The sequence below is a fragment of the Trichosurus vulpecula genome, chromosome 5 (genome assembly GCF_011100635.1).
Source record: "Trichosurus vulpecula isolate mTriVul1 chromosome 5, mTriVul1.pri, whole genome shotgun sequence".
In the NCBI taxonomy this organism is placed as follows: domain Eukaryota; kingdom Metazoa; phylum Chordata; class Mammalia; order Diprotodontia; family Phalangeridae; genus Trichosurus; species Trichosurus vulpecula.
In genome coordinates this window covers 274,742,667-274,756,868 of record NC_050577.1, presented here as the reverse complement: position 1 = coordinate 274,756,868, position 14,202 = coordinate 274,742,667, and the positions used below count along the sequence as shown (strand labels likewise).

At 38.4% G+C, this 14,202-nt stretch overlaps 1 protein-coding gene across 1 annotated transcript in view; it reads left to right on the top strand.

The window, feature by feature from the left end:
* Positions 1-14,202, top strand: part of DIP2B (disco interacting protein 2 homolog B) — a 195,102-nt gene that overhangs the window by 130,869 nt on the left and 50,031 nt on the right. The window contains exons 10-16 of the mRNA XM_036759013.1: positions 770-880; positions 1,908-2,031; positions 5,676-5,785; positions 7,094-7,196; positions 8,979-9,043; positions 9,559-9,652; positions 10,363-10,482. Of these exons, the coding sequence (XP_036614908.1) occupies positions 770-880; positions 1,908-2,031; positions 5,676-5,785; positions 7,094-7,196; positions 8,979-9,043; positions 9,559-9,652; positions 10,363-10,482 (727 nt within the window). The remainder of the gene's footprint in view (positions 1-769; positions 881-1,907; positions 2,032-5,675; positions 5,786-7,093; positions 7,197-8,978; positions 9,044-9,558; positions 9,653-10,362; positions 10,483-14,202) is intronic.

The following is a 14,202-nucleotide window of genomic DNA, read 5'->3' as shown; positions in this document are numbered from 1 at the left end:
TACTTCCTAAGAGGAGCCAAATTAAAAACCTTTCATACATCTTTAAATTGCAAATGTCTCTTTTTACCTTAGATATTTATTGAACCTGAAGTGGTTTATTTTTAAAATGTGTTAATTTCTTGACAGCTAAATATCAGTTTCTCTTAATGTTAGTTATTTGTGCATTTTTGAGATTATGCAGCTTCATGTCAAGCTTCCATTGAGAACATAAATACAAGATTCACTTTTTCAAGAAGATCAAAAAGTCCACTGGATTAACCTTTTAAAAATTAATTTTTTAATGTGGCAAGAGACAATTGAAAAAAAATTTTAGCTAGAAACATCCAAGTCTGTAACTTTACTTTAGTAGCATCCAGAGTAATTTCTGTATTCCCAAAATGTGTTTTTGGTTTTTTTGTTTTCCCAATAGAATGGACTTTCTTTTGTAGGAGGGAGCAGGTTGTTTTGTTCCTACTCTGCATTTTGTAGCAGCTGATATTGATACTTAACTCTAAGAATAGTTTCAAAATTTATCCTATTCTGGGAGCAGGATTAGAAAATAACAATTTCATTACTGTCTACCAAAATTGCCATTTATATAGTCATAGGAAGGCCATTATGTTTTTAAGTATTTTGCTATCTTATTTTTGTTAGTTTAATTTACTCTAGAGTAAACAGCTTACTATTTACATTTGAATTTTTGCATTATACGCAGTCTGACACAATAGAGTGTGACATCAAGAACTTTATCTTTGTTTCCTTTCTAATTGAATGTCATCATGAATTTTAGGTGGCCCTGGTCTACCCCAACAATGACCCTGTCATGTTCATGGTGGCTTTTTATGGATGTCTCCTAGCAGAAGTGATCCCTGTACCTATTGAAGTGCCACTTACTAGAAAGGTAATATTGACAGAAGGTATGATGGTGGGATAGGAGATATCAAAACATCCACATTTATTTTGGATAGCGTATTTCAGTTACTCTGAGAACAAGTGACGTGTCTGAATTCTTAAGAAAACTCTCAGCTTACTTTCTGACAGAAACTGTCAGAAAGTAAGCTGACAGTTTTCTGGAGAATTCCTGACAGTTTAATAGTTTTCCTGAGAATTCAGACAAGTTACAGAAACATACGTTTTCCATATGTACACAGGTTCATGTATTTAGAGCTGTAAGAGAACTTAGAGGGGATCACCCCATCTCCTCTTTTTGCAGCTAGATGTGCTAAGGCTCATGGAATTTAAGAGATTTATCCAGAGTCATGCACAAAGTGGGTCATAGAGGAAAGTTTTGAACCCAAGCCTTCAAATTGCAAATCTAACTAAGTGAAGGAGGTGCTCTTCCTGTCCTGTACCTCGGTGTCATCAAAGTATCATGAAACATGCTTGACTTTTTCAATACTACTACTACCAGTAACAGTAATAATAATCATAATCATAGTAATAATAACAAAACACTCTATGTAAGTCTCATGCAGGCAGTTACCATTTGACTTATATCTTGCTGTTCTGGGTGAAGCAACTAGCATAGTTCCCAGCATTTAACAAACACTTACTGATTGATTAATTTACTGGGACACTGAGGGAAACAAGTCCTTTAGCGAGCAGTTTTAGCATTTATCTCAAGTCAAATTGAAAGAGCATCATTTTTGATCCATGAATAAATGGGAATGTTGAGGGGATTAGGATTAATTTTCACCGGTGTGGAACAGCTTGGTACAAATGTTTAATTTGTTACCCATAAAATATTTTCCAAATCTGTGTAAAAAGGTTGTTACAACTTAAATTCCAAGCCACTGACAGATTCTGGCATGTCTCCATAACACTAGCACACAAGTAAGTGACACAGAATTATCATGTGTTAGGTTTGTGGTAAGTGTAAGGTCAGTTTTTACTTCTCTTAGAGTAATGCTGTCTTACTCGCTCTGCAGGATGCTGGAGGACAGCAGATTGGCTTCTTGCTGGGAAGTTGTGGTGTAACCTTGGCTCTCACCAGTGAGGTTTGTCTGAAGGGGCTTCCAAAAACTCAGAATGGAGAAATTGTACAGTTTAAAGGTTAGTGGAAAATTCATTTGGGTTCAGAAAGTCAGTTTCACAATTATAAGATAGAGGAGTCAGAGCTAGATATGCATATCTGAAAAGATTTGGAGCATTTAGTCAAGAAGTGATTATGGCAATCAAAAAACTAATATTAGCATCTCAGGCTGCATTGAGAAAGGAATAATGTTCCAGACTAGAAAAGTACCACATCTAGAGAATTTAAGAAGTACCACATCTTAGGAAGCTTCAGTCTAAGGGAAAGACATTGATAATGTAGAGAGAGATTACCCAGAGTAAGACAGTCAGAATGGTGACTAGCCTCAAGGTCATGCCATATATAGAAGTAAAGATATTTAGCCTTGACAAGGAAAGGCTTAGGGAGGAAATGATAACCATTTAAAAGTTTTTGATAGGAGGCTATCATGTGAAATGGGGATTAAAGTTGTCTTAACTTATCACAGAAGGCAAAACCATGGGCAATCGGCCCAAGTTTCTGAGGCATAATTTGGCCTGACATCTCTCAGATCTGTCCTTTTTTCTCCATTCACACAACTCCCACCTTAGTTCACGCCTACTTCACCTCCTTACTCATTACTGCATTAGTCTCTTCTGTGGTATCCCTGCCACAAATCTCTCACCATTTGAGTCTGTCTTACACAACATAATTTTCCTTAACTGCAGATTTGAACGTGTGCCTCCCCTGTTGAACCAACGCCAGGGGCTTCCTATTGCCTGTAGACAAAATGTTTATCTTTAATCCCACCTCATAGAGTCACTCTCTTTTTGTATGACACAGCTCAACACTGTCTTCTACCTGAAGCCTCTCCTGAGCTCTGCAACTGCCAGGGCCCTCCCTCTTTCCCTCCCAAACTATCTTATATTTATCTACTTTGTATGTATTTCTGTTTGTTTATTTTATGCTACACATATGACCATTAGAATACGAGCTGCTTATGAATAGGTGATGTTTCATTCTTTGTACTTCTATCACCAGCAAAGTCCTTGGCACCGGTAGGTGCTTAATAAATACTTATTGATTGATGTATCCAGGCTGTCCAGAAGTTGAATGGATGGCTGTGGGAAGTAGTGAATTCCCCTTTGGAGCTCACCCAGCAAAGGCTGAATGACTAGTTATGTAGTACACTGTATGAGGAACTCTTAAGTCATAGTATTACGTATGGGTTGGACTGGGGCCTCTTAGGACACTCCCAGCTATTCTGTTCTGTAATCGTAGGTGTTAGCTGTGAGTTAAGACGGCGTTAAAAGGGAACAAAATTCAGATCAAACACAAAAGAAAGCGTTGGTTCTAAATTCTAAAGTTAAAACGTAGTCTTCTTCCCTTTAAAATAGTAAGCTACAAAAAAAGTAGCATTCCACGTACTGTCAGTTGCAATAACTATTATTAGATGGTTTAAGCTTAACTTCTTTTGTGGACAGTTGTGGAGTGAGAGCAGTGTGTTTATTGGAAAGAGATTGTTGTGTCAGTAGGAGATGCATCAGAAAAATTACTTTAGACGAAGGAAATTAGTTTTTTAGGTACCTGAAACAGCTAAGGCCTTTATTCTGTGGTCCTCTAATACGTTCAGGTACTTGTACAAGTGATCACCCTGTGTACTTGAGTTAAATCTCTTACATAGTGACAGAATACTAATACGGGGTATCACATGCCAATAAGACTAGCAAGAGACGATTTCTTGAGATTGTTGAGGGGATAGTTCTTTGAAAGGGTTAAGGTTTTACCCAATTTCCTTGTAGTCCTTAGTATTTTCCTTCTTTCACCCTTCTTCCTGACATATTTCTGTGCAATAAAAATTCCCAGTCCAAGAATAATTTTCATTTGTTGTGTTACAGTAATTTATTTCATACAAAATAACAAAAAGATCTTAAAAATACCTAAGGAGATGTTCTCTGATAATTTCTTCATCCTGACCTTAATTTTCTGTTCCTTGCTAGGAGCAGACAGCTTATTGAGTGTGATCTAGAGTAAGAGGAGCTCGACTCAGCCCTCTCAGACTTTTCCTAGAATATTGTACCCTGGGCTGCATTTTATTTCCAGAATAAAAACTAGAGTGCTAAGATGTTAATAGAAAATAATTGAGATAATATACTGTTATTAATTCTCTTAAAGAACAGTTTGCTTGTGGAAACAGTGTGGATGTATGCAGAGGCAGCTTGGTTTAATTATCTGTATGTGTGTTTTATCCATACCCCAATATGGGTTGTAATCTCCATCAGACAAAGACCACATCTTGTCTCTAGTGGCATGCAGATTAACTGAGGTAGAATAGAATGATTAAATTGATTGACTTACAGTAAACTTTTGTAAATTTTTACTTTTCTAAAAAAAATTACGTGCCACATGCAGCACTCACTTATTTTACATAATTTAGTATTGAGTTCAGAAGATTTAGACATGTTCTTAATCATGAAACCACATTTTCATCAATTTGAATATTAAACGTACTTTTAACAAACAGCATATTTTTCCAAGACTGGCCCTGATTATAGTGCATAGGTTGTTAGTGAGGTTTAAATCAGACAAGTTCCCAGGCCATTTAAGCAAGTTTATCTTCATCTCCTGGATAAATGATACCTGCCCTGTTGCATGGTTATATTGCATCATATATAGTATTCCATTTCTATTTGAAAGTTCTGTTTCTCAGAATATTAATATGTTTACTGTTCATTAGTGGTAACAAGAAGAGAAGGCCCATTGGAAGTAAAAAAAAAAAATCCCTTCCCAACATTTTGGGAGTGCATGTTTTACAGTCTTAACATTCCCAGATCTTATAGACTTAGCTGGACTTCTGACAGTAGTTTTGGCATAGTCTTGAATAAAAAAATAACGTTTCATCAGTAGAAATTACCTTTTTCCCATCTTTCAGAACTCTTATCTTTGTATCATCTTATTTTAAGAAACATGTTTTCTTCGTAGCAACAATTAGCAGCCATTTTTTAAAAATTGTTCTTCTAACTATGAACAGTTGGGTGAATCCAGCTTCAAAAAGCGTCTTGTCAGTAGAAGAAATTGCTGTCAGAAGCACATGTATGTGACCATTGCTGTCACATGCTGAAACCTTATCAAAATTATTGCTTATTTCAAATAATTAACATGTAAACTCTATAAGCCACCCATTGTTGAGCAGTCTCTTGAAATCAGTAAATGCTTACGTGCTTAATTCAACAAAAAACACTCACTAGAAAACATTTGCTAAAAGAAGGAATCACGTGCACACCCTGAACTGAGGAGTCTGGGGACCTGGCCCTACTCTAGTTCATTGGACAAATTACTGAACTTTCTAGGACCTGAAAATGTTGGAATTCTTTGAACCCTTCCATTTATAAAATTGTATGATCCTGTGATAAAAGGGCATGGCAGCAGTGTACTGTTATGAAGCACTTCACATGAAGACAGACAAGTGGGGAGGAAATTTACCTTTTTTAAATGGAAGGAATAATCTTCTCATATAAACAAAAAATGGCAAAATCAGCCCTTTATTAAATTATATCAGCTTTTATGGTAAGAATCTGGATTTAATTAAAAATTAAATTAAATTAAAAAAAAAAAAAGAATCTGAATTTGCAAAGAAATCCAGTCGAGCATAAACTATTTCCCTAACAGCTAACACCACTAATTGCTTTCTTTGGACTTGATTTAGGTTGGCCTCGGCTCAAGTGGGTGGTAACAGATTCCAAGTACCTTTCCAAATCACCTAAAGACTGGCAGCCACACATCTCCCCCGCTGGCACAGAACCCGCCTACATAGAGGTAAATTCTGAAATAGGTTCGGAAATGTTAATAAACTTTCTGCTGTAACTATAAATAAACATCCAAAAAATAATTCATTTTGGAAGAGTTTGAATATTAGTAGGAGCAGGTTCCCACGTCTGTGTCAAATTTCCGTATAACTGAAATGAAAATGCTTTCTAATGGTACAGCTGTTGAAGTGCTTCTTCCTACCTTTCTCTCTACTGAGAGAAACCACTAAGTCCTGGGGCTGAAGAATGTGGTATTCACATGCAGGAGCTGGAGAGGTAGCAAAAAGTAATGCTACATGCAGCCCACAGTGAGCCTCAGAGAAGTAGATAAGGGAGGGAGAATATATGAAGGAAGGAATAGTGAGCAAAAAGTACGTGCTTCCACTATTTCTGCTTGGCCAGAAAGCTATGAGGAAAAGCTGTGTACTGTAGAAGAAAGAACAGTTTTTGCACTCAGAAGACCTGAGTTCAAATCCTTCCCCAGTTACTTACTGCTCACTATCTCTGTGACTGTGGGTAAGTCACTTAACCTCTTCAGGACTTGGTTTTCTCATCTGTAACCTTTGGGGTTGGGAAAGGTGATTGAATGAAATGGCTTCCTAGGTCCTTCCCAAATATTTAGCACAGTGCCTGATACACAAAAGGTACTTAATAAATGCTTGTTGATTAACCGACGACTTCCAGTTCTAAAATTGTAAACTACAGGAACTAATAACAAAAAAAGCAAATGGGGTAAGAGGATATTAGAGGATGTAGATGGTGTGTTGGCAGAGGTTAATGTAGAAAGTCAGGTAATAAATGTTTATTAAGCGCTTACTGTGTGCCAGGCACTGTGCTAAGCACTGAGGATACAAAGAAAGGCAAAAGACAGTCTCTGCCCTCAAGGAGCTGCCAGTCTAATGGAGGCGATGGCAGGCCAGTAACCATCTACAGACAAGGTGTAGACAGGGCACGTTGGGAAGAACTGGCTGTGTCACCTGAAGCTCTCCCCCCATTCCTCTGCTCCTTCATCTGTAAGCTAAGAGCATTGGACTAGATCTTAGCCAAGATTCTGACTGGTAGTGACACCAATGTGTATTCCACAGTTGTCTTGTTTTCCAAAAACTGTATTCCATTTCTTTATGGATGTTCATATTGACCTGAAATGTCTAGGCTCCATAGTGGGGAGATCTTTCAGATACTTGTGGAGCACTTGGCCTTTTTCTGACTCAGTAACTTAAGGAAGGAAGAAAATTATTTATCAAAAATGCGCTCTTGTGGCTTTACAGATTTCAGGTTTAGAAATCACTCATTAATTATGCCCTTTTTTTTTTTCCAGTATAAGACAAGCAAGGAAGGGAGCGTCATGGGAGTCACAGTGTCCCGGATTGCCATGCTGTCTCACTGCCAAGCCTTGTCACAGGCCTGCAACTATTCTGAAGGTCAGCTCCCATCCCATCGCTGCCCTCATTGTATTACTTTCAAGATGTACTAACATTATCACAGAGGCGAATTGATAACCCCCTTTTGAATGTTCGTCTTTAGAGTGAGATATTCATAGTTTGAGCAGCTTCATCGTTATACCCATTCTTGCCTTGATTCACATGGTGGGTTTGTTTTTTTGGATATACTATAGTTTAAAAAATAAGCCCAGTTCTGGATAAGCCAAATAAGAACTGTTTTGAGACATTTAATGAAGCAAAAAGAAAAGTTTTAGTTTCCTTCTCCTTCTGGCTGCATAACAACGTGGACTTCATCTAACCCTCAGTCAGAAGTCACTGCACTTGTAAATTTGGCAGAAGAGTCTCAGAACTTTAAGCCAAACAAAATAGGAGAAAGATTTAGACGCTCACATCCAGAGAAAGAACTATGGAGTCTGAATGCAGATCGAAGCAGACTGTTCGCTCTTTTTTTTTGTTTTGTTGTGTTTTTTCTTTCTCATGGTTCCTCTCATTCATTCTAATTCTTCCATAAAACATCACTAATGTGAAAATATGTTTAATAAGAGTGTATACATAGAGCCTATATCCGATTGCATGCAGTCTTGGGGAGATGAGAGGGGAGGGAGGCGGAGAAAATATAAAACTTATGGAAGTGAATGTTGAAAACTTAATTTATTTAAAAAAAAAAGTAAACAGGCAAGGGACAAGCAGGACTGCACATACAGTGGCCTTATTTCTGCAACCTCCATCCTAGAGAAGGCTGGGGTAGGCAATGATGCCCCTCAGAAGCAAGTTAGAGAATTTCAAAGGGAATAAAAAACCACTTACTTTTGCTACATAACGCCCTCTGGTGTATACAATGAATGGTGACTAGCTAACTTTCAGACCGCAAAACACTGTCAGGAGCCTTGAATGATTCCTGGGTTCCTTCTGGAGACTAAGCATATTTCTTTGGGCACGAAAATTGCTAAGAGATGACATATTATTATGTTATTGTGGTTATTCTTAGTTTCTTCACTTTGAGAATATCTCCAATTTATCATATATACATATATCGTACTATCATATACATGATAAATTGGAGATAATCTCAGAGCAGGGGTGTGTGTGTGTGTGTGTGCATGCATATATGCATACATGCATACGTATACAAAACGTATCTCAGCTCTGAGGTAAATGCCATACCTTCCACCTTTGGAAAGTAGCTATCCAGGGATTGACAACTGTTACTCAGGGCAAGGAGTTCAAACAGCCAGTGAATCAAGTGGTTTAGTTCTATGACATTTTAACAGTGGCTGATTCTAGGTGATCTCTCAGTGGGGCATGACATAAAAACAATTGCCATGAAATCATGAAGGGGAAAAATATTTTATTCTGGAATGTTCACAAAAAAGACTTACTTCTTTGTTGCAAAAAAAAAAAAGAAAGATTTAGCAATAGGGAGATACAGGTTTTGTGGTGGTTGCTTTTGTCGTATGTACCATGTAGTGATTAGGCCCCCTGAAATGTCTTTTCTCAGAAAACAGATACCAAGTTGTAGGAAGTACTTAATATGTTGCAGTTCCTGAACATTTAACAAGCATGGGCATGTCACCCACTGATCACGGACCAGCTTGAGGGCCCTGACAGTTTGTATGTAGCAAATAGAGCCCAAACCTGAAACTATGGAATTATTTGAGTTGGGGAAACAGTATGATGTGGCCACTTTGGCTGCTTTAGCGATTTTTTACTTCAAAGATATCATCTACTATCGAATTTTTTCTTTCATTTTTCCTGTTACAGGGGAAACCATAGTAAATGTATTAGACATCAAAAAGGATGCTGGGCTATGGCATGGCATATTTGCGGTAAGCTACTCTGACTAATAAACCTACTGTGTAAACTGAGAAACAGAACTCATAAAGCAACTCCATTAGATTTGTTGCTATGGATTAATATCCCAACAGTGGTTGTTTTATTTGAAATAAGACTTTTAGCTAACCATCCTGTTTTCCAATGGCACTTTATTCAGATGTACAATGTAAATGTTAATAAAAATAAAGAGAAATGTACTGCTACTATTACTTGCTTATGTGGTTGACTGTATCCTTTACGTAAGAGCACATATGAGAATTTAGAGACAGAAATAAAAAGCCCATCTGCTGTGATGGCTCTTATCCCAAAAGATACCACAAGTGCCATATGTAGATGCTTGGCTTTAAAAAAAGACCTCTCAAAGACTTACCTCATCTCTTTTCCTCCTGTTGGTGATTCTACATAGTTACATTTGGAGTTTGTCTACTTTGGTCATTTTGTGGCATGCTGTATCTCATATTCCGTGTTTAATCGATATTATTGTTCTGTATCTTTTGTTGCTTTTCAGAATGTAATGAATAAGATGCATACAGTTAGTGTTCCCTACTCAGTGATGAAGACTTGTCCTCTGTCTTGGGTCCAGCGAGTACATACTCACAAAGGTACTCGTCTGTACCTTCTAAAGTGTAATCATTAATCTTTAAACGTCTAAACCGAGGCTGTCCAAAATGCAGGCGCAGTGCAATTTATGCGGCCGGGTCTACAAGCATAGAAATTTACATAAATGCTTTAGTAAATGAAGCTACGGCAGAGCTCTCACTAAAATGGCAAATCAAAGTATATTGTCTGTCGTTTCAATGAAAACCTAAGGTTGGATAGCCGTGGTCTAAACCATAGTCAAAATTGCCAATGATTGGTTTTGGTGGATGGGGAGGGAAGATAGGGCTTATTGTCTTAGTGATGTGTAGTCTCGGAGCATGGAAGTTTGGCTGAAAGATATGGGTTTAGTTGCCATTGGTAGATTGAGTAGATTATTTACTTCCTTGTTCATAAATAGATGAACGCGTCTTAATTTAAGTGCTTACAAATAAGTATTGAGCTAAAAACAGTTGCACTGATAGCAATACTGTGATTTGCATAGAGGCTATAGTTGCAGTCATCTCCTTATGACCATCCGGTCCCCTTAGTGTGGTACCCTACAGACTTGTGAGCACTAGACACAATTCACTTAAATAATATTTTATAAAAAAACCTTTGAATCTTCATTAACTGTAAGCTATAAGCCCTAAAATAGAAGTTTATTTCAACAGGGTAAAAAACCACTGAATTTAATTTTTTTCTGTGCTAACGTTTTTCTGTTTTGGACTTACAGCCAAGGTGGCTTTAGTAAAATGTCGAGATTTACATTGGGCAATGATGGCACATCGGGACCAAAGAGATGTGAGTCTGAGTTCTCTCCGCATGCTAATTGTGACTGATGGAGCTAATCCTTGTGAGTATTTCTGTGGTGTGCTTCTTGGAATCTACTTTCTCCTAACTTATTTTATTTTCCTGTTATAAAAAGTACAGCTGCTTGCTTCTGTGTCACATTTTCTTTCATGGAATAAAAACCAACTAGTGTTCTGCCCATCAAGATTATCTTTTCATTACAATATAGTATGTAAATTGGTATGTATGGTACATGGATATTCTTGATTAAAAAAATCAAGATCATTTTGTTTTGGGATAATCAGATATATACCAAGACTTTGCTAATCTCTCTCTTTTACAGTCAGGTAAAATCAGACCTTAATAGTGTTCTTACACCGTTTTGATATAAACAAACTCATTATCAATAGGCAGGTTTAGTAGTCAATTGTATGATTAATGTTTAAGAATAAAAAAACTAAGAGGTCATCAGTAGAGTATGGTAATAAACTAGTACATACAAAATATATGTGTTTCACTTACTAGGATATTTTTTTCAATTTTATTTTATTTTATTTTCCAAATTTTCCCTCCCCCACCCAGTGAGAAGGCAAGAAAATCAAAACCAATTACAAATATGTATAATTATTTAAAACAAATTTCCACATTAGCCATATCAAAAAAGAAAAGAGTATAGTTTGATCTGTATTCTGAGTCAATTACTTCTCTATCTGGAGAGAGAGATAGCATGTTTCATCACGAATCTTTTGGAATTGTCATTGGTCATTGTGTTGATCAGAATTCCTAAGTCTTTCAGAATTGATTAATGTCTTGTGAAGATACTACGCCTAATATTTGGCTGTGGCCATGGTCTCATGATCATTTATTTGTGGCCAATTCTAATTTTCAAGAAATTATTTTCTTCAGTGAGGTTTCATCCCTCTTACCCAGCTGATAATTCTCTTTTCATATCTTTCTTCCAAAGCTCTCATTTGGCAATTTTTTTCTTCTTTTTTTTAAGGACTCTTCTAGGAATTCTTGCACTTTTATCTAAAATGCATTTTTTTTTTCCTTTGAGGCTTTACTTGTAAATGTTCTCAAGTCATTCTCTTCTGTTTGAGTCTTGAGCTCACCTGCCACCATTCTGTGGTGCTTCTGCTCTGTATGGTCAGGTTTTCTGGGGTTTTTTGGTTCTTTCAGCCTCTTTTTTGTCTTTGGACTTTATATTAGTGCTAGGCTCTGCCCACTTCTGCAAGGGAAGGCTGACTCGAGTCTCTATCCTTATACATCCTTTTCCTGCTTTCACAGCTTAGCCTGGGAGCCTCTAAGTTTTCACTGTTCCTAAAGGAGTGTGATCCAAGGAAAGGTTTGTTCACTGTCCTGGTCACAGCCCTGCAGATTCCTGATGCAGGCTTCGGTCTGTTGGTCTGTTGAGCTTCAGTAGACTGCTGCTAGACTCACATACCATTAGGCTCATGGGAGGTTCTGCAGATTTAGAGTGATTGAACTGCTAACATTCTTTTGGGCCAGGTCTGCTGCCCTGTTTATTCCATCGTAGGCTGTGCCAGGCAACAGGCAGCAACTGAGTTGCTGCTTTGTTCAGGGGCTCAGAACTGTGCAGCCATGTTTCCAGAACTAGGCCCCATGCTCACTTGTGACTGCTCATCTCCACTCCGGCTTTAGAACCCAAAACTCGATGATGTACAACAGAGCTGCCAGTTGACACTCATTCTTATACCCAGTGCTGATTCAGGGATTTCCTGGGATTTCTTTCTACCTGGTGCTTCCTGCCCTGGTCCTCTTTCCATTCCTGGGCTCTGAAATGTCCTCTCCCACTACCACCACACGTGCTCCTAGCCAACTTCCTTCTCCAGTGTCTGAAGATTTCTCTCTCTCTCTCTCTCTCTCTCTCTCTCTCTCTCTCTCTCTCTCTCTCTCTCTCCCCCTCTTCCCGCCCCCCATCTCTCCCTTTCTCTCCCTCCTTCCCCAAAATTTCTGACCTTTCGTGATCATATTTCTGTCAGGTACATTTTTCACATCATTGTGAAGGAGATCTGCTAGGCAAGCCAGGCAGAAATGCTTCCTCTCACTCCGCCATCTTACCTCCTACAATTGAATTATTTTAGGAAAGGTTGTCAAACTGCTGGAGTGTCTCCTCTCAGTGTACCCTGATGCTAGGCTTGTCCTCACTTTGGCCTTATCACTCCCATCCCTAACATCCCTACTCAGTGGTCTTTTCTAAGCCCTTTTGTCAGTATAGAGAATATGCCAGCATTTTTATCAAACTACAGAGTTGCTGAAGTCACCTGATTACCTAGAGGCTCAAAGCATTGTGGAGAATGAGATGCCTAGTTTGATGAAACTTCAGCGGATGTACTTATCCTGCAAGCTACAGAAGGTTGCCTGAATCACTGATTGCTTCCATGTAACTGTGGAGACAGCTGTCCTCATTGAGACGCTGATAGCCCTGAGTGCTGAAGTATGATGGCCCAGTTACAACATTTGCTATACTCAGGACCATGCAGCAACCGCCATTTCCAAAACTGTCATTCCTATGTATGCTCGGAAGGGGAAGAAAGATAAAGAATACCTCTGGTACATTGAATAGATCCTCTATTCAATTGAGGCAGCCCCTCAAACATGATCCAAGATGAAGGTCGAGACCTCACAACTCTCATTCACATCATGTACCCTCAGCTCTTGAAGGCATCAAAGGTATTTCAGATGAAACTACCCCAGGTGTCCACAAGCTATGCAAGATGAAGGCCAATGGAGTTCTAAAAGTGTCAGCCATCAATGGGAATAGTCCTGTCTCCAAGAGCAGGTTTGTCAACCTTTATGGCTGGTTGCCACAAGTTCTTCATTGATGGCATCAGAGACACCAAAAATACAACAATCTTGGGGAATATGACTATACAGGCAGGACCCAGTGACGTGACTGCTGCACTCATTCAGACCATTTGGGGCTTTGAGGCATGCAGGAATCGTCATCACAGAGACAGGTAGCGACAATGCATCTGTAGGCTTCTATGGAGAACTGTGAAATGATCACGACGTATGAGGCCTACAAAGAGGGGAGCGTCTTTGTCACTCTTTAGATATCATCTTGGGCAGGTGTTTGAGCAAAAGAAAGACAGTGCCATCATACATGCCATCATTTATAACATTGGACCCTTAGAATATGGAAAGAGATTCATAGTGACTGAACAGAAATGCAGTGGAGAAGATAAAATGAAACTCAGATAAGCTAAAGAATGAACTATTCCAGTGCCATTCTGACTTTATCGTGAACAACTCCTTCAGTAACCAGGCGCTGGCCCAATTTGAGCTATGGACTCACAGAGGAAGTATCCTGTAGAGGTGTACTTCAGCTCAAGAAACTGGATGAAGACTGAGGGCTGTCTTCATTAGCTGAATGGGAAGCTGATAAAGCTTGAGAATACCTGGTCCTGCCTAAGGAAGGCCCCTTCAGACCCAACTACTACTGGTACTGAGGTCCTGCTGGCCCGGTAGCTAATAACATCTTCCTTCTTGCCCAGCCCCTCTTACACAGGGTAATAAATGGTGTGTAGGTTAAAAATAAATAAATTCTATTGGCATAACCAGGCTTTGTAGTATTTACATGTGAATAGTAAGACGTAAGATTTTTGACATTTTGAAATTAATTTGTGTATATTGGTAGGCATATCCACTTTTACCTTTTTGTACCTTTAAATGCTGGCCAGCTCTTTCTGAGATATAATTTCATGGATTTGTCCTTGAAATTTATAATTGTACCATATAGAGCCAATAAAATAAATAAATT